Below are 25,022 nucleotides of genomic sequence, written 5' to 3'. Positions count from 1 at the left end.
AGAATCTAGGGTTACACCTAGTACCCTGGCATGAGGGGAGGGCCTGATGGTTGCATTGTTGATTTTGATGGAAAAGTCATGGAGGGGGGCATGTGCAGGGGGGAATATTAATAGCTCAGTTTTAGAGATGTTTAGTTTAAGGAAATGGTGCGACATCCATGCTAATATGTCAGTTAGCAAGTTAGTAATGCGAGAGGAGACTGAAGGAATGAGGTGAGGAGTAGACAGATAGATTTCGGTGTCATCGGCGTATAAGTGGTATTGGAAGCCGTGGGCAGTTATCAAGTGACCAAGGGAGGAGGTGTAAATAGAGAAGAGAAGGGGTCCAAGAACAGAGCCTTGGGGGACCTTCACAGAAAGAGGCAATGGAGAGGAGGATACAGAGTTGTAGGTGACACTGAAGGAGCGCTGTGATAGATAGGCAGAGAACCAGGAAAGTGCAGAATCTCGGAGGCCAAGGCAATGTAGTTTATTGAGGAGGAGCGGGTGGTCAACAGTACCAAAGGCAGCAGAGAGGTCAAGTAGTAGGAGTATGGAGTACTGGCTGTTGGTTTTAGCAGTTAGTAGATCGTTAGTGAGTTTTAGTAAGGCAGTTTCCGTGGAGTGCTACGAGCGAAAGCCAGACTGTAATGGGTCAAGAAGGTTATTTTCACTGAGGTAGGAGCTAAGTCCGTTGTAGACTAAGCGTTCTAGAAGTTTAGAGGTGAATGGGAGCAATGAGATAGGTCTTAAGTTGTTCAGGTTGGTGGGGTCCAGTGAGGGTTTTTTAAGTATGGGGGTGATCTGCGCATGTTTTAGAGGGAAGGGGAAGGTGCCACTTGAGAGGGAGAGATTGAAGATGTGAGTGAGGGAGCATAGGATAGAATTAGAGGGTGACCTTAATAGTTGTGAGGGAACAGGGTCCAAGGGACAATTGGTTAGGTGAGCATCTGAGAAAAGTTTTGCAACCCCTTCAGTAGTAGCCAATTCAAAAGAGGAGAGTGTTGAATGTGCTATTAGGCCAGGTATGTTGGGTGGGGAAGATGTACGCACAGCAGAGGTGTCATCACGAATTGCATCAATCTTGTCTTTGAAGTGACTGGCAATCTCTTGGGCAGTGAGTGAGTTAGTGGGTAGAGGGGGTGGGGGACGAAGCAGAGTATTGGATTGGATTGGATGACAAAGTATTAATAAGAGATACAAAGTAAGCTTGTTTGGCAGCATGGAGGCAGGAATTGTATTTTAGAAGGGCAGATTTATATATATGGTGAAGTCTTGGAGGCATTTGGTTTTACGCCACAGCCGTTCAAGAGCACAGCAATATCTCTTGAGATTTCTAGTGTTGTCAGTTTGCCAGGGTTGTAATGGTCGGGGCCTGATTCTGCGTGTGGTTAGAGGAGCAAGTGCATCTAGTGATGAAGAGAGTGAACTGTTGTAGACAGAGATGGCAAGGTTTGAGACGTGATAGGTCAGGACAGGACAGGGGAGAGATTATTTCATATAGGTGGTCAGTAGCAGAATAGAGAAGAGAAGGCTTAAGGTGGCAAAGATTTCTACAAGTGATAGTTTGCTGCTTGGAAGGATGGGTGGTTGGAGCCAAGGATACAGTGAACCTAATGAGGTTGTGATCAGAGAGAGGAAAGGGGGTGTTTGTGAGGTTGCTAGGGTTGCAGAGATGGGAGAATACAAGGTCAAGGGTATTACCATTGGAGTGAGTGGAAGTATGTGTCCATTGGGTTAGGTCAAAAGATGAGGTTAAGTCGAGAAATAGCTGTAGTTGGGTTGTTAACATTGACTGGAATGTTAAAGTAACCAAGAATGATGGTGGGTATTTCAGAGGAGAGAAAGTAGGGTAGCCAGGCAGCAAAGTCATCAAGAAAGCGCAACACCGGTCCAGGAGGCCGATAAATTACTGCAATTCTCAGAGAAATAGGAGAAAACAGACTAATACAGTGCATCTCGAAAGAAGAGAGGGAAAGAGAGGGAGGGATGGGAAGGACTTGGAAGGTGTATTGTGGGGATAGAAGGAATCCAACTCCACCTCCTTTCTGTCCATTGGGTCTGGGGGAGTGAGTCCAATGGAGACCACCATGGGAGAGGGCAGCAGGAGAAGCCGAGTCCAAATTTTGAAGCCAGGTTTCAGTTATGGCGAGTATGTTAAAGCCATGAGAGATGAAGAGGTCATGTACAGATGTTAGCTTGTTACAGATGGAGCGGGCATTCCAAAGGGCGCATGAGATAGGTGGGCTGCTTTGAGGAAGCAGGGGGATAGAAACTAAATTAAGTGGATTGCGGTGGTTGCCAGAGGGGGAGGGGTATTGGAGATGTGGCTTGCAGTTTGAGAATGGCGGCCCAGGATTAGGAGAAATGTCACCTGAGACTAGGAGAAGGAGGAGGGTAAGGAACGCAAGATGGGAGTGAGATGTGCATGAGCGCATGTGTCTAGTGGCCTTGGAGTTTATGCCAGCATATGGATGCAGCAAATGCAGGAGATGATGGGTGCTCAAAAGGTTGCCTACCCCTGCTGACTAGCTAGACTTGTATCTTTTTTCAACCTGACTATGTAACAAAGTAACCCAGGGAGTATTATGGTAGTTATGCATGTTTTGATTTGCCAAATTGCAAATTTTCTTGGTGAGTCTGACTGCAGAGGCTATAAGCATACCTCAAAATCTTCCCCCGCAGAGAACTGCCTGCAGTCTTAGTGGGCTCTAAAACTTTGGCAGCAGTAACTCTATCCGAAGAAGAGTCTCAAAAAACCTTGCTGAATGATGTTATTCCTGAGGTGTCGCAGGTAGATGCCATAACTCCCAGGATTAGAGAAATTGTTTCAGCTCTTATTGATGCAGTGCATACCACTTTCAAGCTGGGGAGAGCAGCCTGTAGCCTCTACTAGTGTTGTAACATGTTTAGGATCCCTTAGAGGACCTGGGAATACAAAATCCAGCTTATGCAACTGCTACGCCCAGGCATCCCATATAATGACTGAAAAACTCCTGAAAATTGTTTGCACTTGCTTTCACAGTGCAGTACCCTTTGAGGTCTTTTATTAAGAATTGGGCCATCCCCATTTGTCAGTGTCCCATCTGATGATCCTTGTAGAGCAGGGGTAGGAAACCTGGGGCCCTCCAGCTGTTGTGGAACTACATTTCCCATAAGGCATTGCAAAGCTGGCAGTTACAATTTCTTCCAGAGGCATGATGGGACTTGTAGTTCTGCAACAGCTGGAGGGCCTCTATTGGCTACTGGCTATTGAATTTCCTTTTCTAGTCCCGTCGTACGTCATCGCGTTCGAAACGAACGGGCTTTAGTGTGGCCGTGTGTAGGCAAGTCTGTTCAGTCGGAAAGACCATCAAACTTTATTCTGACAGAAAGTCCGGTCGTGTGTATGCGGCATTAGAGTTCATGCCGACAGTGCCAAAATATTGTGTGGAAAGGTTGGTGGATATCTCCTATCTCATTTCCCATATGAGTCTCTTATGCCGCGTACACACGGGCGGACTGTATGGCCTACTTAGTCCGCCGAAACACATTTCAGCGGACAGTCCGCTCGTGTGTGGGCTTCAGCGGACTTTTTCAGCGTGCAGTACGGCGGACTAAGTATTTCAGAATGTTCGAAATACTGTCCGTCGTACTCGCATTTCGGCGGACAATCCGCCCGTGTGTATGCCAGTCCGCCGTATTTTTGAAATGAGCGGACTTTTCCCGCCCGGAGAAAAGTCCGCTCATTTCGAGCGGGTATCCAGGTAGGCGGGGCCCGCGAAGGAGACGTCGCTGGCCCCGCCGCCTGGTATGGACTTAAAGGGGAACCCCAACGCCGAAAAAAATCGGTGTGGGGGTCCCCCCCAAGTCCACAACAGACCCTTGTCCGAGCACGCTACCCGGCCGGCCAGGAAAGGGGGGCGAGCGAGCGCCCCCCCCCCTCCTAAACCGTACCAGGCCACGTGCCCTCAACATGGGGGGGTGCCTTGGGGAAGGGGGGCCGCGCGGCCCCCCCACCCCAAAGGACCTTGTCCCCATGTTGATGAGGACAAGGGCCTCTTCCCGACAACCCTGGCCGTTGGTTGTCGGGGTGTGCGGGCGGGGGGCTTATCGGAATCCGGGAGCCCCCTTTAATAAGGGGGCCCCCGGATATCGGCCCCCCAACCTATGTGAATGAGTATGGGGTACAATGTACCCCTACCCATTCACCTGTAAAATAAAAGTACAAAAAAAAACACAACACACGAGATAAAATACTTTATTGCACAGCTCCGGGGGTCTTCCGTCTTCGGGGGTGTTCTCGCCGGACTCCTCCGCTATCTTCTTGTAGCTCTTTTGCTAGCGGAGGAGTCCGGCTTTCTTCCTCGCCGCCGGCCTCTTCTCCCGACTTCGGGGGTCTTGTCCCCCTCTTCGGTTCTTCTGCCGCCACCGCCTTCCGTTCTTCTTCTTCTCCAGGAGATGTTGCCTCGACGATCTCTCCGGCCGTAATGCCAGGGACGCACTGCGCGGCCACTTATATAGGGACAATGGGGCGGTGTCACATGGCTTTATGTCACATGGGTTGGTGTCACATGGTGACCCCGCCCCCTTACGATGTCATAGTCCCCATGTGACATCAACCCATGTGACCAACCCATGTGACATAAAGCCATGTGACACCGCCCCTTGTCCCTATATAAGTGGCCGCGCAGTGCATCCCTGGCATTCCGGCCGGAGAGATCGTCGAGGCAACATCTCCTGGAGAAGAAGAACGGAAGGCGGCGGCGGTGACGGCGACGGCGACAGAAGACCGGTCCACCGCCTGTAAAAGAGCTATAAGAAGGCGCGGTGGCCCGGCAGAAGAACCGAAGAGGGGGACAAGACCCCCGAAGTCGGGAGAAGAGGCCGGCGGCGAAGAAGAAAGCCGGACTCCTCCGCTAGCAAAAGAGCTACAAGAAGATAGCGGAGGAGTCCGGCGAGAAGACCCCCGAAGACGGAAGACCCCCGAAGACGGAAGACCCCCGGAGCTGTGCAATAAAGTATTTTATCTCGTGTGTTGTGTTTTTTTTTGGTACTTTTATTTTACAGGTGAATGGGTAGGGGTACATTGTACCCCATACTCATTCACATAGGGTGGGGGGCCGGTATCCGGGGGCCCCCTTATTAAAGGGGGCTCCCGGATTCCGATAAGCCCCCCGCCCGCAGACCCCGACAACCAACGGCCAGGGTTGTCGGGAAGAGGCCCTTGTCCTCATCAACATGGGGACAAGGTGCTTTGGGGTGGGGGGGGGCGCGCGGCCCCCCCTTCCCCAAGGCACCCCCCCATGTTGAGGGCACGCGGCCTGGTACGGTTTAGGAGGGGGGCGCTCGCTCGCCCCCCTTTCCTGGCCGGCCGGGTAGTGTGCTCGGACAAGGGTCTGTTGTGGACTTGGGGGGGACCCCCACGCCGATTTTTTTCGGCGTTGGGGTTCCCCTTTAAGTCCATACCAGGCGGCGGGGTCAGCGACGTCTCCTTCGCGGGCCCCGCCTACCTGGAGATCCGCTCGGAATGAGCGGACTTTCCTCAGCGTGTGTGGGCGAGTCCGTTCATTTCAAAAGTAGGGCGGATAGTATGGCGGACTTAGTACGCCGTATTAGTCCGCTCAAAAAGTGGTGTGTGTGGTCAAGTCCGTTCATTCGAAAGTATGACGGACTGTCCGTCGGATTGTCTGACGGACTAAGTTGGCCAGACAGTCCGCCCGTGTGTACGCGGCTTTAGAAATGAACATGCAGAGATCTCTTTGGTTGAAATGTTAAGCTGTGGAGTTGAGATGTAGTGGCTGCTGCATATGCCTTTTGAGAGACAATGTTTCTTCGGCGCTGACTTGGACGTCATTGGAGGTAAGGGTACTTATCTATTCCAGCTAAAGAGGCCTAAGATTTAAGCTGTGATAACTCACCCCCCTCCATTGGCATAGCGTGGGGGGTGCCTTGGCCCCGGGCGAGAGATTTAGGGGGGCGCCAGTATGTGTCACTGGCTGCCTTCACCTAATTTTAAATTCCTGTGTTCCTGCGCTCCAGCCGCCATGTTCAGTGTCCGGTGCCCTGTGATTGGGCATATGGGGGTCATGTGAGGCATAGGGCTGGTCTGTCTGTGATCCCTCCTGAAGTCCCGCCTCTGCAAATGACCCCCAATACGCCCAATCACAGTGCGCTGCGCTTGATACTGAACATGCCAGCTAGAGCGCGGAGGAGAGAAGCTGTGAGCCGCCACTGTCTTCTCCTATCCTCCAGATTGATGCATCATGCAGGCCAGCCAGAGTCAGACAAGAAGGTGAGTGAGAGTCGTGTTACTGGCCGGGAGGGGGGGGAGGAGAGAAAGAGAAGGTAGTGTAGTTATGTAGTATGGTGGTCAGTGTAGTGTAGTGGTCAGTGTAGTGTTGTATGGTGGTCAGTGTAGTGAACACTATAGTGGTCAGTGTATTGTAGTTCTCAGTGTAGTGTAGTGGTTAGTGTATTGGACAGTATTTCTCAGTGTAGTGGTCAGTGTAGTGGACAGTATAGTGGTCAGTGTAGTGTAGTGGTCAGTATAGTGTAGTGGACAGTATAGTAGTCAGTGTAGTGTAGTGGACAGGGTATTTCTCAGTGTAGTAGTCAGTATAGTGGTCTGTGTAGTGGACTGTATAGTGGACAATATAGCTGTTAGTGTAGTGTAGTGGACAGTGTAGTTTTCAGTATAGTGTAGTGGACAGTATAGTATAGTGGTCAGTGTAGTGGACAGTATAGTATAGTGGTTAGTGTAGTTTAGTGGACAGTATAGTACACTGGTCAGTTTAGTTCTCAGTGTAGTGGACAGTATAATATAGTGGTCAGTGTAGTGGACAGTATAGTGTAGTGGACAGTATAGTATAGTGGTCAGTGTAGTGTAGTGGACAGTATAGTGTAGTGGACAGTATAGTATAGTGGTCAGTGTAGTGTAGTGGACAGTATAGTGTAGTGGTCAGTGTAGTTTAGTAGTCAGTGTAGTGGACAGTATAGTATAGTGGTCAGTGTAGTGTAGTGGACAGTATAGTGGTCAGTGTAGTGGACAGTATAGTATAGTGGTCAGTGTAGTGTGTAATGGTCATTATAGGAATCAGGTAGGTCAGTACTATTGTATTTGAAGGGACTCAGGGAGTGCTAAAAGTCCGCAGGTTAGCGGCGCAAATTACTTGTCTTGCCCCAGGTGCTGACAACGCATGCTATACCACTGCCCCCTCTCTTTCCTGAGCCCATAAAGTTATTTTTGTTACTCCCAGGTTTCAACCTCTAAAGCCGGACCCAAGCCAGAGGCCCAGTTTAACCATAAATCTTGAAACTCTAAATCAACTAAGCCTACATACAAGTCCTCTTCAGCATGAAGGGACACCTCAACTTTCCAAAGTGGGGGCAATTCTGTTAGCCTTTGTGGACACCTATTCAGAAAAGATTTTAGATGCCTGGCTAAAGGTTACAAGCTACAGTTCCACTTGTTGCCCTCTCCTTGCTTCAGATCTTTCAACCTGTCTCCACACAGAATAGAAGATCTACATGTAGCTATTGCAGATCTTTAGGATCAACAATTCATTGCCATAGTTTCTTTGGCAGAGAACTTTCAGGTACTCTAACCTTTTCACTTTTCCCAAGCTAAAAGGGGGTATCAGCCACATGTCTGAAGGCCCTAAATGTTTTCACTCCATCAGGGAAACTTTATAGCCTCTGTGGACATCAAAGATGCATACTTGCATGTCCCCATCTTTCCAGCACATGGTGCTATCTTTTTCTTGTGGACCACCAGCACTTTAAGTTTGTGGCCCTACCATTTGGCCTGTCCTCAGCACCCTGAGTATTGACCAATGTCCTTTCCATGCTACACTTTCAGGGCATTCCCATTGTGCAATATTTGTATGACCTTAAGGGCTCTCATAGGCCTTTAACATGTTGCCAAATGTCTCTGGCCTGAAATTTGTTTTGCCACAGACGAATCCTAGCAACCAACTAAATACCATGTTGGAAATGAACAAAAAATAAAAAAGCCTTTTTTAATACTAGACATGCTACTAGACAGGGACAATGCTAGGATTGTAAAAACCTTGGGTACCTTTCTACACCCCAAGGAGAGCTGTTGGTGTGGCCAAAACTAGTAATAGTTGGAGGGCTTAAGGGGCATTGTTAAACAAAACCTGAGCCTCTTTGTGTCTATAATATAAAATATGCTTTGATTGCTGTGCGGTGTACAAGGGGACACTCTTTATGTCTGGAGGAAAAACGTAAAAATTGCTTACCAGAATTTTTCTTTTCTGTTGCCTATCTTAGCATACCTATGATAGAGCTCTGCCTCAGACTCCTTCGACAAGTCTAGTGAAAAGCATAAAAGAAAAGCCTCAGCATTCTATGTAAATATAGAATACTGAGGGTGGGATGGTATGCTGCAATGGATAGGCACCTGGAAAGGAAAATTAAGATAAGTATAATACGATTTTCCATTTGCCCAGGTCCATGGCACCAGGGGGATGCAAGCAGACATGGTGTTTTTTAGAGCCAAACAGTGTGACACTGTTAGATGGAAGTGAGTCATCACTCTTTACATTCTCTGTAAAATACTTGAGACTTTCTGGTGTCACAGAGATACTGATCCCTCCAAGGTGTTGAATATCACCCCCAGATATTCCACTGTGTTGGCAACAAATATATTTTTTCTTGGCTGATTAACTATATAAACTACCCTAATTTAGTCATATGAATCTCCCTGTGTATTGTAAGCTGTTCTGGACTCTGCTAGTAGGATGTTGTCCAGGTAATGATACAGTTTGACCTCTCTCTGTCAGGGGAGCCAAAAATGAGATGAGGACTTTCGTGAAAACTCTCGGGGAGATGCACAGGCAGACATTAAAATTGTAGATGAGGTTGATTAACTATGGATCCCAGATATCTCTGGAATGGCAGCAGAATGAGAAAATGCAGATAGGCAACCTTGAGGTCTTTTGACAACATCCAATGTCCATGTTGGACAGCTTGAATGATGGTCTCTAATAACTCCATCTTGAAACTTTTGACCTGGAGAATGGGGTAAACAGTTCAATCTCTGTATTTGTGGATGATACTAAGCTAAGCAGGGCAATAACTTCTCTGAAGGATGTGGAAACTTTGTAAAAAGATCTGAACAAATTAATGGTGTAGGCAACTACATGGCAAATGAGGTTTAATGTAGAAACATGTAAAATAATGCATTTGGGTGGCAAAAATATGAATGCAATCTATACACTGGAGGGGAGAACCTCTGAAGGAATCTAGGATGGAAAAGGACCTGGGGGTCTTAGTAGATCATAGGCTCAGAAATGGCATGCAATGCCAAGCTGCTGCTAACAAAGCAAACAGAATATTGGCATGCATTAAAAAGGGGATCAATTCCAGAGATAAAACAATAATTCTCCCGCTCTACAAGACTCTGATCCGTCTGCACCTAGAGTATGCTGTCCAATTCTGGGCACCAGTTCTCAGGAAGGATGCACTGGAAATGGAGCGAGTACAAACAAGGGCAACTAAGCTAATAAAGGGCCTGGAGGATATTAGTTATGAGGAAAGGTTGCGAGCACTGAACTTGTTCTCTCTGGAGAAGAGACGCTTGAGAGGGGATATGATTTAAATGTATAAATACTGTACTGGTGACCCCACAATAGGGATAAAACTTTTTTGCAGAAGGGAGTTTAACAAGACATGTGGCCACTCATTAAAATTAGAAGAAAAAAGGTTTAACCTTAAACTGCATCGAGGGTTCTTTACTGTAAGAGCGGCAAGGATGTGGAATTCCCTTCCACAGGTGCCGGTCTCAGTGGGGTTTCAAAAAACTATTAGATAAGCACCTGAACGACCGCAACATAAAGGGGTATACAATGCAATACTGACATATAATCACACACATAGGTTGGACTTGATGTACTTGTGTCTTTTCTCAACCTCACCTACTATGTAACAATTGAATCACTTTAACTTTCACTGGTCTCCAGCCTCCATTTTCTTCTGTACCAAGAATAGGGTGGAATAAAAGCCCTTACATTTGGTAGAGGAGGCTGTAACGGATCTATTCCTTCAGGGTGAGGGCATCCCCTTTAACCACCTCAATACCAGCACTTTCAATCCCTTCCTGCCCAGGCCAGTTTTTAGTGCTGTCGCACTTTCAATGACAATTTCACTGTCATGCAACGCTGTACCTAAATAAATTTTCTTTTTTCATTTTGTTCCCATAAATAGAGCTTTCCCACTGGGTTTTTTATTTTTTGCTTAAAAAATGAAATAAGACCAAAGATTTTGAAAAAAAATCGTTTTTCTTAGTTCTGTCTGAAAATTTAGCAAATAAGTAATTTTTCTTTTTCACTGATGTATGCTGATGAGGCTGCACTGAAGGGGAGGCACCAATATGCAGCACTGATTGGCCTTACTGAGGGGCACAGACTGGTGTCACTAATCGCCACAGAGTGGCACTTTTCGGGCTGCATTGTAATCAGGGCATTGATGAACAGTGCCCTGACTACCTATACACAACTCCCCTATGAGGAGATGGTACTGATCGGCTTTCCTCACACTCTGTCAGTGAGGCGAGGAGAGCCCATAAACTGCATCTCCTTGATTACATGTGACCGGCTGTGATTGGACACAGCCCATCACATTGGTAAAGAGCCGCAGTCCCTGGGACATGGTGCTCCCCCGCAGGTGCATGATCACAGCTACACTGGGCGCCATCATATGATGACATGGTCCCAGAACAAGAGCTGCCCTGCTCTGTCGTCATTTGTCTATACGGCGGTTGAAGTGAACGTAAACTGGTATTAAACAGGGACTCTTCAACAGAAGTATAGCCCCGAATGTACAGAGAAAAAAGCTCTCCCAAATAAGACCAAAGAAGGTCTCTAAATCTATAAGGCTGGTACTCATTGTATCCCGAATACTGTGTTGCTGTCTGCAGTATCAGTCAGTTTCTGTGCTTGAATTACCTGTGTCCTGGATCCTAAGATGAGCTCTCTGAAAATTAAGGAGGCTAGGCCAGAGGTCCCCCAAAGTAGAAATTGGGACCCCAAAAAAGGATTCCTTCAGCTGCAAGTAAACTCCCAGGGATGTCACAGTCCTCAGGCTGGGTCTTACTCCCCCAGGAACAAGAGACTTCTGTTCTGAGTCCCAGCCTATTTATACCCTGTTTAGCCCCCTGCTGGCCATTCACTTCACTGACCAGGAATTGGTTGAAGAGGCATTAATATGCAGGCCAGGGTCTGTGTTTTCTTCCACCTACTATATCCCATAATTTGATGGGATGCAGGGGAAAGTAACCAAGCCTGCACCAGCAGAACCAAGAACAGACACTATTAAATTATTGTTGCTCTCCCCTAAATTTAACACTAGTAGCCTATTGGGGTGCTACACTTTTCTGTTTTTTTCCATTTGTTCTCTAAAGGTTCCTTGATTTCCCCCATTCAAAAAAGAAAAGCACCTTAGCCTTTTTTGGGGATTCCTCAGGCTCCTGCCAACCAATGGTATTTATCGCTGGGATGTAAGGTTGCACCAAACAAAAGCCAAAAGCAGATGCATATTATTCTGATAATTCTTTGGGCATTTGGTCTGATAGCGGCAGAGGGAGGCCACTAGTGGATGAACCTGGTAGAAATAGGTCAGTGTCATTCTGAATAGGCTGAACTGAAGGCTGTGACAGCAGAGTAGCTGGTAATTCAAAGAAAGAATCCTTAGCAATTTGCAAGGATGTAACTTGTTAACTCTAATTCTCTGTCTAGTGTGTAGTATTTGAAGCAATTCTTGCAAAAAAACTTATCTGGTAAAAGGGTGGCACCACAGGACCAGCATTTTTTACCTCTTTTGCAACCGGGGAAGGAAGAGGAATGATGCCATCTTCTGGATCTGCCTCTATTGGAAGACCTCTTGCACTTTCAGTAAGACTGCGTAGCACGGCGGCTCATCAGCAACCAGCCTGCTATACAGCAAATCGAATGCGCTCACTGCCTTAGGAGACACAGAAAGTAATAGAGGGGAAAGAAACGAGTATAAGGCACCGAAGGAGGGAAAGAGAAAGAGAAAATTATAGTTATAAACTGCTCTCCTCACCTAGATCAAACAAACGCCATATTACAACTCTGCAAGAAGCAACTGCTCAAAGTAAGAATACTTGTTCTAACCCCAAAATACCTACAGAAGAGGTTCCCAGCCTTATCAGTATTTAGCACCCCAAGGACTGGAACTGTGCCTAGGAGAGGTTGAACCCAGGTGAAGTTGCCCAAAGCAGAAGTATGGACATCTATCTTCCATTCATCAACCATAAGGTATAAGGAAATAGGGAGAATGCTGGGGGGTGTCTTGGGCTTTACGTTTGTGATCTTTACTAGATCTGAGGGAAGAGTCCAAGGCAGAGCTCTATCATAGGTATGCTTCCATGGAGGCACCAGGAAAGAGGTTTACCCTCCACATACAGAAAGGCTTATTTACAGTAAGAGCTGTGAAAATTAGGAATATACTTCCTGAAGAACTAGCTCCATTCAGCTCAGTAGATTATTTAACCACTTAAGGACCGAGCCTCTTTCTGAGGTTTGGTGTTTACAAGTTAAACACATTTTTTTTTTCTAGAAAATTACTTAGAACCCCCAAACATTATATATATTTTTGATTTTCCAACACCCTAGAGAATAAAATGGTGGTCCTTGCAACAGTTTCTGTCACACTGTATTTGCGCAGCTGTCTTACAAGTAATTCATTTAAAAAAATAAGAAACAGTAAAGTTAGCCCCATTTTTTTTATATTGTGAAAGATAATGTTACACCGAGTAAATTGATACCCAACATGTCATACTTCAAAATTGCATCCGCTCATGGAATGGTGACAAACTTTTACCCTTAAAAATCTCCATATGCAATGTTTAAAAAATTCTACAATTTGCATGTTTTGAGTTACAGAGGAGTTCTAGGGCTAGAATTATTGATCTCCCTCTAACAATCCTGGCAATACCGCACAGGTGTGGTTTGAACACCATTTTCATATGCGGGCATTGTTCAAATATGCGTTCGCTTCTGCACGCGAGCTCGGTGGGACAGGGTGCGTTTAAAAAAAAAAAAAACGTATATTTTACCATTTATTTAATTTTTTTACACCGTTCTTTTAAAAAAAAAATTGTGTCACTTTTATTCCTATTACAAGGAATGTAAACATCCCTTGTAATAGAAAAAAGGCATGACAGGATTCGATGTGGGGTCAAGAAGACCTCAGATCTCATATTTATACTAAAATGCAATAACAAAAATAATTAAATGTCATTTGAAAAAAAAAAATCTCTTTAAGAGTTATGGACGGAAGTGACGTTTTGACGTCGCTTCCGCCCTGCAATGGTATGGAGATGGGTGGGGGCCATCTTCTCCTCACTCGTCTCCATACATAACTTATCTGGTAAGCCCTTGTACACACGGTCGGAGATTCCGACAACCAAATCCGTCGGATTTTGTCCGTCGAGTTTTGTCGGACGGATCTTGTCCGAAACTGTTGCATGCACACGGTCGGACAAAGTTGTCGGAAAATCCGATCTTTCAGAACGTGATGACGTAATTTCGTTACGATGGGACTACATTCAGGCTAGTAGCCAATAGCTTTGATGTAGGAATTTGATCTGAGCATGCGTGGCACTTTGTCCGATCGATATTCTCTACACATGATCGGAGTATGTCCGATCGGAGCATTTTGTCGGAAAATATTTCCGGCAAGTTGGTCCGATGGATATTCCGACGGAAACAGTCCGATGCAGACCACACACAGTCAGAATATCCGACAAAACACTCAGATCGGACACATTCCGTCGGAATCTCCGATCGTGTGTACAAGGGCTAAGAGTATTTAATCTTTTCCATCTGATCGCTGCTCTTGAAGTTTCCAGATTTATTCAAGTTTTTGTTTCTTTTTTTTCACAGGACCCGATCACCTGATCAATGGCTACCGTAAGCGGTGGAGGGCACCGGTGAGCAGCCCCTCTCCCGTTGCCGATAAAAGTGATCTTGCGGCGAATCCGCCACAGAGACCACTTTTATCTGAAAGCGGACCTCACGCTGAAGAAGAGGATATCGGGGTTATGGGAGCTAGCTGCTGCTATAACAACTATACTCCTCTTCAAAGTACCGACGTATAACGTTGACAGGCGATCCGTAAGTGGTTAAAAAAAGAGCTGGATGCATTTCCAAATGCACAAAATATAACAGGATAATAACATTTATAGGTAATAACACCAGAGATTATTTATCCAGGAAATACAGTAAATGATTGCCTATGGAGGATCAGGAAGGATTTTTTTCCCCACTGGAGCAAATTGGAACATGCTTTATAGGGTTTTTTGCCTTCCTCTGGATCAGTTGGGGGTACAGGGGTCTGTATATGGAGGCTTACAGTTTTCAGTTACAAATGTAACTGAAATGAACTTCCTGAAACAATGTAAGTACATTATTTGAAACCACCTATAATTTCCATGCACAGGTAAGATCCCTTTCCAAACAAACTAATAAGCAAGAACTTAATAGGAAAAGCAAAAAACAAAAATAAAAGTCCCTACTATCAGAGATAAATATTTGTAGTCAAAACCTTTTTTTTAACATTTGGAGAGTGCTTAACAAGGTGACATTTTGAATGGAAATCACTATCAGGGATATAGACAGCAATGTGATCATGATGGAAGATCTATAGCTTTTGTCAGTTCCACTAGAAAAAAAAGTTTTTTAAGGTTTACCTGTCCCAAGAACTGGTGCCACCTTGTACAGGATGTGAAGAATATTATTTCCAACTGGGCCTCAGACAGCAAAAAAGAAATGAAAGGGCTTTCAACCATTCTCTAACTAACACAAAGATATTTTTGACTGGACTTACACTTTCCCTGAAGACTTAAAGTGTAACTAAATGTAATTTATTTGTTTTTTAGTTTTAGACAGAGTGGAGAGGAATTAGAACACCTGTCAGTTTTTATTGCTGTCTTTGACCCTGTTATGCCGCGTACACACAATTGGAATTCTGGCCAGAAAAAGACAGATGAGAGCTTTTCATCGGAAAATGCGACCGTGTGTATGCTCCATCGGAATTTAGCTGTCCGATTTCCGCCAGGCAAAAATTGATAGCATGTTCTCAATTTTCCTGACGGAAAAACTTTCTATCGGTAATTCCGATCGTGTGTATGCAATTCCGACACGCCATAAATCACGCATGCTCAGATTAAACTACGAGACAGAAGCTATTGACTACTGGCTATTGAACTTCCCTTTTCTAGTCCCGTCGTACGTGTTGTACGTCACCGTGTTATAAACGATTGGAATTTGATGTGACCGTGTGTAGGCAAGACAGCTTGAGCCGAATTCCCTCGGAATTCCGTTGGGAAAACCATCAGAGCTTTTTTCCGATGAGAATTCCGATCGTGTGTAGGCGGCATTAGGAAGATTCACTCTGTTCTGTTTACCGTTATCATCAAAACTGAAAGTAAAACAAAATCCCAATTTTTGGTTTGACACCAGAACACTAATAGAGGGGAAATCTTTCGATAGGGACACTAGTGCTGGTAATACTGATGACATACCAGGATTCTCTCACTTTGGAGGGATTTCCTCTCACTTCCTGCTTTGGCTATGAGGCAGGAAGTGAAGGGTTATCTCCCCAATCAGACACAAATGGCAGAAAAAAAAAAACCCTGATGGGGTTTATAACCCTAACTTAATCTATCCAAAATGAATAAAAAGTTTTGCCTTCAGTTACACTTTAATGGTTTAGTTCCAGCATCCACATAATACTGGAAATGGTATTCATTTATACAAGTCACAGTTGTGCTGAATGAATCCTCTGATATTGTTCTGGTCTTTTACAGGTAGAGAAAAACACAGTATGGACTATTCTGAGATCATCTTGACATCTATCTTCAGCGTTATCTTAGTTGTAGTTGTTTTGGTAATACTTTCAATTGGTTTCAAAAGATGCCTGAGGGGTACATCTCAATATTCTCATCATCCTCTCCGTGAAACTTCATATGAACCAGGTAATGTTCATACAGTGTTTATGCAGTGAATAGCTAATTTTCTATGCAATCGCAAGGTCAACAAAGCTGTTATGAATCAATGTGTTTCCCATTGAGTGATGCTGTGATTGGCCCACAGCTATCACACAGTACCTGGGCCAATCACAGCACCCTGTACCATGTTATTAGCTGTAGCCAATTACAGATCACTAGTAATCACAGCTGTTATGAATGTAACCCATTCATGACAGTTAAAAACTTTGCTGTTACAATGATCATCATAGTAACAGTGATCAAAGTGTAAAAAAAAAACAACCTAATCACTACCTCAGAGTATTACAGTGTTACTATGTGACACTAAACTACTCTGAGTATATTAAAAAAAAGGAAATAAAAGGTAAAAAAATGTTTGAAAATTGAATAACAAATGTATTTATTAACATACTGTCACCAGTCAGTATCCCTGATCACCTCCACACCAGTTATATGATGATGCTGTACTGCACTGGTGATAGTATGCAAAAGAAAATGTGAAAAAAAATTTTTCTTAATTTTCCAACAAATTATGACAAAGAATTGTAACTTCAAAAACTCACCTCTTACTAAATACCTCAGACTGTCTACTTTCTAAAAAGGGGTCATTTTAAGAGCCTCGAGAAATGAGATAGGCCATCAGTATTGATCAGTTTTCAAATTTATATACCATAGTTTGTAGATGCTTTAACTTTTTCACAAACAAATTAATATTCACTTATTGGGATTTGTTTTACCAAAGACATGTAGAAGCATATATTTTGGCCTACATTTACAAAGAAATGTGATTTTATTGGATATGTTTTATAACAGAAAGTGATTTCTTTTTTCATTTATGTAGCAAAAAATAAAAACACCCAGTGGTGATCAAATACCATCAAATTTAAGTTTTCTTTGTGTAACAAAATTATATAAATTTAATTTGCATACAGTGTTGCATAATGATGCAATTGCCAGTTAAAGGAGCAAAGTGCTGAAAAGCAAACTTTGGCCCGGTCATGAAGAGAGTACAAACGTTCAGAGCTCAGGTGGTTAATTTCATCATCATTGTTTTTGGTGTACTTTATGTTGTGCTGATTGTGTGGTCTACAGCTTAAATACTCTGTACTAAAACTGATGTTCTTAAACGTATTAACTATAAAGTATATGCACACTCAACTGGTATTGGTGGATGCCGGTTTATTGTTCCTTTGCCAGCCTAATGAATCTTTCTGAGGACATTCTTCAGACTCATGTATTTTCTGATGTCGCATGAAGAATCCAGCAAGGGATTGTCTACGTTGCTCAAAACCATGTAATCAAAGCAGAGTATTTTATTATATGCCATGTTGTTTTTACTTTACTTTCCTTTTCTCTTCAGCAGATGGATATTCACCACCCGATGACACGTTGGTGATCTCTGGCGGGTTATATGATGCACCACGAATTTATAATCCCAACATGACAGTTTTAGAAGAAGAGGAATCTCAAAATGATTTTGCATCTATCAACTCAAGACCAGGACAGTTCAGACTTGAGTTCTTACCTGGCGATAAGGACATAGATCCCACGTCACAAAGAAGAAATGTCTGATGCTGGAATACCTTATTAAGCTCAGTTATCAATCTGAGATATTGGTTTATTTTTTAATCTTAGTTTTACTTGGATTCATTAAGTATTTACCATAGATAAAACAATGTTGCCCAGCACATTGAGAGCAATGGGTAAGCAAAGTCTAGACCTACCGTAATTTAATTGGTAAATCTGTATTTTATCAGAGAATATGTGATCTGTGAACAGTTATACAGTTACAACAAATGTATCACTAATCTTTTCATATACAGATGTACACATCAGAAGTGTTTTGGAGCTAAACTGATAAGTCGAGATAGACCCCTTTCACACGGTGGGTCTGATCAGGTCCACTTGTCAGTTTTTCAGGTGGACCTGATTGGATGGTCAATTCACCACTAAGGACAGACGAGTGTAAATGGACTACCTCTGAGTCCGATCTGACCGAGGTCCATTCTTCGGAAGTCTAGGTGGATCCTATCGGAGGATAGTCAGGTGTAAACAGACAACAGAGCCAGTTTACTCCCAGCTGCCCATTGAATAGAGCAGGCTGTGAGGGTTATTTACAAAAGGCAAATCCACTGTGCACTACAAGTGCAAAGTGCACTTGGAAGTGCAATCGCTGTAAATCTGAGGGGTAGATCTGAAATGAGGGGAAGCTCCGCTGATTTCATTATCCAATCATGTGCAAGCTAAAATGCTGTTTTTTATTTTCATTGCATGTCCCCCTCAGATCTACAGTGACTGCACTTCCAAGTGCACTGTCAGTGCAATTTCAAGTGCACTTTGCACTTATAGTGCAAAGTGGATTTGCCTTTAGTAAATATCCCCCTCTGTCTGTGTACACTTTGCAGGAACTGAGTGGACACAGATGTGCCCGCTCTGCTTCAATATCCAAGAAATCTGCGAGCATATCTTTTGATGATGGGACAGAGTTTGCCCCATCTGAAAGGGGCCACAAGGAACATTAATAACATAACAAAGATTGGTTATGAGTATTACCCAATAAAAAATAAACCACAGTTCATCTTTCAGCAGTTTAGCGAAGTCAGACTAGTGAAATGATCTCTGAGATGTTACCGGTTACTGCACATATATAAAACAACACACTGATAAATTCTGCAGAGAAAACATTAAGTGCCTTCTTTATTACCAGAATATACCAAGTGCCTTACTTTCCATTATATGCATTACACAATCAAGCAATATCTAGTGTTTTTTTTAATCAAAAATAATGTGTCTTTAAGTTATATTATAAAACAAATCATCCTTTGCACAATTTATTTAATACAGGCTGTTTAGATCTAATAACTTAGTAGTTTATATGGGCTGTAGAGGTATTACCGATATGAGCCTTCACTGACAAAAAAAGCAGTTCAACCAGCCAGCTGCATGATTTTTAATTGCTTAGGCTGGAATGTTCATTAAAGTCTATGGAAACACAAACAATTAACTTCTCTAAATAATTTTTTTTTAAATTGCTGTTTGAAATTTTTTGATAAGCACCCAATGATCCTGCCAGGTTCTCCTCCAACTGTGGTCTTCCTGTAATAGGGTGATAACACAACACAGTTTTTAATGTTATGGCAACTTTGTCATTCCCACGTACAGTGCCTTGAAAAAGTATTTATAACCCTTGACATTTTGTCATGTTACAACCAAAAGTCTGCAAAAGATTTTAAACTGGGGCGGAGGTTCACCTTCCAGCAGGACAACGACCCTAAACATACAGCCAAAGCTACAATGGAATGGTTTAGATTAGGGGTGTCCAAACTTTTTTTCAAAGAGGGCCAGATTTGATGAAGTGAATGTGCGTGAGGGCCGACCATTTTCCTGACATTTTTTGAACCATTAAAATTCGGTCTGTGTGTTAGTTCGAGCACTAATACAGAGCCTAACAAGAATTCTCTTGCGTTTGTGGCTGTGTGTGATTAAAGAGATGAGCACGGGCATGTTATTTGGATATACCCTATTTACTGGCATATAACATGCACCTTCACTTTAAGAGGGAAGTTTCAGGAAAAAAACTTACATTTTACATAAAAAAACTATGAAGCAAAATAAGGGTCAGTGCCCATCTGCAGCCCCGCCATTGCCATGAGTGCAGCATCCACCATTACCAGGAATGCAGCCCCCCATCATTGCCAAGAATGCAGCTCCCCATCATTGCCAAGAATGCAGCCCACCCATCATTGCCAGGAATGCAGCCCCTCCATCATTGCCAAGAATGCAGCTCCCCATCATTGCCAAGAATGCAGCCCCCCATCATTGCCAAGAATGCAGCTCACCATCATTGCCAAGAATGCAGCTCACCATCATTGCCAAGACTGCAGCCCCCCATCATTGCCAGGAATGCAGCCCTCATCATTGCCAGGAATGTAGACCCCCATCATTGCAATTACTGCAGCCTGACTAATTCCCATCCATCTGCAACCTCGGAGGGGACAGGGAGGGGGCGGGATGAGGACGAGCGCCAAAAGATTAGCTACAGGAGAAAGTCCTGTTTTCTCTGTGGCCTCTTTAATATAAAGTCCTGACTCCTTTCATGGACAGATCAGTCATCCAATGGCAGCGCTGGAGACTGGACTTTCTATTACAGAGGCTGCTGTGTAAACAGGAAATTCTCCTGTGTGCACGGCCCTTGTCCTGCCTCCTCCCTGTCCCCTCCAAGGCATCTGGACATATATCTACTGTGGCCCTGGCGCTGGGAGACTGTTGGAGGCCACAAAAGATATATATGTCCAAATAACCCGGCGGGCCGTTCAAAACCGTGACAAACCGATTGGCCCGCGGGCCGGACTTTGGACATGCCTGGTTTAGATCAAAGCATATTCATGTGTTAGAATGGCTCAGTGAAAGTTCAGACCTAAATCCAATTGAGAATCTGTAGCAAGACTTGAAAATTGCTGTTCACAGATGCTCTCCATCCAATCTGACAGAGCTTGAGCTATTTTGCAAAGAAGAATGGGGAAAAATGTCACTGTCTAGATGTGCAAAGCTGGTAGACATCCCCAAAAAGACCTGAAGCCGTAATTGCAGCAAAAGGTGGTTCTACAAAGTATTGACCATTTATCATTTTTCTTCCACTTCACAATTATTTGCCACTTTGTTTTGGTCTATCACATAAAATCCCAATAAAATACATTTACATTTTTGGATGACAAAATGTGGAAAATTTAAAGGGGTGTGAATACTTTTTCAAGGCACTGTATGTACTCCTGTATTGGGACAACAGGATGCCATGCCTACATGTTCCTGTTGTCAGGCTATGACAGTGATGGCAAACCTTGGCACCTCAGATGTTTTGGAACGACATTTCCCATTATGCTCTATTGCACTGCAGCATGCATGAGCATCATGGGAAATGTAGTTCCAAAACATCTGACGTGCCAAGGTTAGCCATCACCGGCCTATGATATCACAGGCAACCACACCTCCCGGTTTGCCCCAAAAAGAAAACATTTTAACAATTTTGGCAGAAATGTTAACTAGTACTGCAATTGCTGCCAAATAACCTGAGAATTTTAGCACTGATGAACCACTGCCGCTTCAACCTCATCTACAACTGTGGCCCTGCAGATCAGAGGAAAGTAGTTTATTATGTGACTGCTGGATAAATGGATTTTTAGAGATTTTTAACACCAATTTCTTAGCATTGAAAGTAGCTGTGGTTGTATATAACATGCATGCGCTGCAGTATACCTGCTGCAATACAGATGGATTCACACATATTTTAAAGATGAAGGTAAAAAGGAGCTTCACTTAAAAAAAAAAATACATTCAGTAGTTATGAATATTGTAGCTATTGACTTTTAAGAAACAGATACTCCACTCCATCGCTGTCTGCCCCTCAGTCAATTTTTTCCTGGACTTTTTTCTTCCTCTCTTTATTGGCACCATCTTGGATTTGTGAGCTGGCTGTGACCTCTTAATGTCTCACAGCTGGCTCCCCACTGCTCATGCGTGAAGCACGGCAGGGCTGTGGTTCTGGTCCTGCAGCCTCCTGGGACGTATGACATATCCCAGAAGGCTGCAGGCAGGGAGGCGGCTGCCTAAGTAGGCATCATTCTCGCTTAGAAGAAGACAAGAAGGAAATGGTAGCTGGTACCTGTACCTTTTGTTTTTCAACAAGTTCCTTTTTAACAACTTACACTTTTTTGGCCTTTAGGAGCTTTTGCTATAATGTGCCAGTATACTCAGCACTTTTGCATATTACAGCAGATTTATCTTGCAAAGTGCCCTTCTCCAGTTATGTGACATCCACAATCTCCAACTCTGTTGCTGGAACTTCTATCTGCACTCAGTCTTCTCTTCTTCCAGATTTGAAGTCTTCAGCCATCTTGGATTTCTGAAGCCGGGATGATTAAACTCGCTGCACAGTGGCGCAGTGTGGGTTGTCAGCATCCAGGGCAAGGCAGGTAATTTGCACCCCCTAACCCAAGGACTTACCTATTCTCAGCTCGCTCTGGTCTGGCCACATGATCCCCTGTGTTAGTCAGTGATGGCTGCAGGGGAGAAGAGAGAGCGCTTGACAATGGGTGGTAAAGCCTGGAGCAGTGACATTACTCATAGGTTCCTATGTACTATCTGTTATTGGTGCTCTCTCTTTGCCCCGCATACTTCACTGGCTCACAAAGGGGATAACATGACCGGACTTGAGGAGCCTGAAAATAGGTGTATGCCTATTTTCTACACAGGTTAGCCAACATAGGTGTTAGGAGAGGGATGGGAGAATTTTTAAGGCTAGTTAGGTTTAAATTGGGAATTCTACTTTAATCCATGCCAATTGGTGGGTATTGGCTGAGTTAATTAACCCCTCTGTGCTGCATTAATGGCCACTGACAGTGTTTTTTAACCCCTTCCTAAAGGGGTTAATTAACACTTACACTAATAAAGCACAAAGTGGTTAAATAACTGAGGGGGGGAGGGGAGAGAGAGGGGGGTGAGAGAGAGAGGGCTGAGAGAGAGAAGAGGCTGAGAGAATTAGGGGGCTGAAAGAGAGGGGTTGAGAGGAGGCTGAAAGAGAGATGGGAGTGAGAGAGAGGGTGCTGAAATTGAACGGGGGTGTGTGTGTGAGAGAGAGAGAGAGAGGGGTAAGAGAGATGGGGAGACTGAAAGAGAGAGAGAGAGAGAGGTGGGCTGAGATAGGGGAGAGCTGAGAGAGAGAGAGAACCGCTGAGAGTGATAGCGAGGCTGCGTCAGAGGGGCACTGAGAGAGAGGCTGAGTAGAGACTCCTAGCCCTGTCCTTATCTGCAGGTAGGTCTGTCACTGTGTATCAGTGTATGGTACCTTCCACACCAGTGCCCTTTTTGATCCGGGGGTGCTTAGCACATTCCTTGGCAGCCTGCGCCTCCCACCCTCTTTGTCCTCTGAGCCTCACTGCTATGCTGGAGCGGAGAGGCAGTTGGAAGAGACAGTCAAGGCTTTGGGAGGTGCCGGGGGAAACTGCCCACGCTGCTGCGTGCCTCTTTGGGTGTTAAGGAGGCTGTGAAGCTCTTCTTCCTCCAGGACTCCCAGGCCTAGCTGCCACTCGGTCTCTGTCTATCTATCGCGGTCTCTGATAAATGTCTGCACCCCAAGGACACAGGTGCGCCGTGCCGCCACTGAACCTTCTGACAAGAGTCAGCTGCTTTGGGCCACACAATAATGTCTGGGCCCGAGGCAGCACCCCAGATGCACCCCAAACACTACGGCACTGCCCATGCATGCACACATACAAATTGTGCTGAGACTGTACACTGAGCTGCACATGCTTGGCTTAGTGGGCACTTAGGAAAAAAAATGCTGACAGGCAGGGAAGAAACATTTTTGACGAATGATACATTCCAAATCTCTTGTCATAAAAAGCTAGCTGTCAGAATTTAAAAAAAAAAAAAAAAAGTTCTTTGCAGTTCTGTTTTTTAGGTTTAGAAGGCTTTGTGTTTTTCCTCTTAATGAAGGGATGATGCTGATTGGTGGATTGTTTTACTCTTTTATTGATCTTACTAATGAACCATGCACTTTAATGAGCTTACATGCACAAAAGAGAAGAGAGACAAAACACCCAGTTTCTCTTGTAGACTTTGAAAGAGATAGAGAGTCCAGCCACAAAAATAATTACAAATGGACAATATGGGAAGCTGAAATAACTTTAATGAACAAAAATCTCAATATGGTTCACATTTTTGATTAGCACTTTCATGTAAACGAAGTAACTTAAACCTTTTACTTAGGCCGGCTATTGACGGTTCAAATTTTGGCCGGTGTCTTGTCAAATAACGTCCTCCATCGGATAGTGTCCGCTGCGTACTGCGCATGCGCAGTACACAGCAACACAGATTCCGAAAACTGCCGAGGATGAACGGCGCCTGCGCCGTGAGTCCAGGTTCTATCCCCACTATCCAAGTGGACATAGAGTAGGAATAAAAAAGAGCCGAGCGCAGCGAGGCCGAGCCCGAAGCGTGGCAAGCGAAGTTCGCCCGCGAGGGGCCCTCTAAAATTCACAACCCTATGTCCGCTTGGATGGTGGGGCTACCACCTCCACTCACGGCTCAGGTGCGGTTCAGCTTTGGAGATTTTGCGAAGTTTCGTCTGCTCCGTACTGCGCCGGACACTATTTGATGGCCGGACACTATACGGCAGAACACCGGTTCAGAAGGAACCGGCCATGATTCGAAGCAACTTTGGACAGGCTGAATGTACCAATTTGATCAAATCGATCAATTTGGGTATAACCAGCCTGACGGATTTTACATGCGCCCCACCGCCAGGAGAAAACAATTGCTTGGTGAGAGGGATTCCCTTGTCAACACAGTCTATGTTTTTGGGGGAATCAAGTGAATTTCTTTCCTGTAACCTGTGGTTGCAGGAAAGAAATTGACTCCGTGCATGGCCGGCTTTATGTTTCTATGAACAATATCGCATGTTTCTTTTTTGTATACCATTCCCACTAATTATTTTCTATTGTCTCATACTACTGTTTTGTACATGCTTGCATTTCAATAAATACTAGGACTGGTATTATAAAGTAATTGTACAACTTCTCTCTTAGCACATGTAGCTCTTTGAACAAAATGCATAATGTATATATCATTTTTTTCTTATAATAAACAGCTTATCACCTGTAACATATGTGTCAGCCTTCATATTAATTGTAAATGTGATCTGTTTCTAAAATCCTATTTAATGATATGCATAGCTTCCATCCACTTTCAGCTTGCAGTCAGACTTTTCAATAAGGTAGTGCATAGAGCAATAAAACTTCGACAACTAATTATATTTCTGATTACAATGGTTAAATCAGTGAAACATTGATTCTCATTGATTGCCATGACATAATGGGGTTGATTCGAGTAGGGCATGTTCAATTTCAAAGTGACCCTTTTCTCTTATTGAGGTAAAGTTTTGCTGACTTCAATCACCCAGTCATTTGTAAGCAAAATTCCTGTTTTTTATTTATTTTTATGTTCTCTTCACATGGAGTATTATGCACAAAAA

At 44.2% G+C, this 25,022-nt stretch overlaps 1 protein-coding gene across 2 annotated transcripts in view; it reads left to right on the top strand.

Moving 5' to 3' along the window:
* The window catches only part of LOC143982688 (uncharacterized), a 76,337-nt gene extending 51,685 nt beyond the window's left edge, over nucleotides 1-24,652 (top strand). The window contains exons 3-4 of one of the 2 annotated variants that reach the window (XM_077481611.1): nucleotides 15,815-15,982; nucleotides 17,358-24,652. In XM_077481611.1, coding sequence (XP_077337737.1) covers nucleotides 15,815-15,982; nucleotides 17,358-17,566 — 377 coding nt within the window. In that variant the 3' untranslated portion in view covers nucleotides 17,567-24,652. Of the gene's footprint in view, nucleotides 1-15,814; nucleotides 15,983-17,354 lie in introns of both variants that reach the window. The other variant, XM_077481610.1, reaches the window with a different exon arrangement.
* Nucleotides 24,653-25,022: the final 370 nt, after the last annotated feature.

This window comes from Lithobates pipiens, unplaced genomic scaffold, assembly GCF_037356315.1.
Source record: "Lithobates pipiens isolate NorthernLeopardFrog02 unplaced genomic scaffold, aLitPip1_a1.2 Scaffold_16, whole genome shotgun sequence".
Classification (NCBI taxonomy): Eukaryota; Metazoa; Chordata; class Amphibia; order Anura; family Ranidae; genus Lithobates; species Lithobates pipiens.
This window is presented reverse-complemented; position numbering and strand designations above follow the sequence as displayed.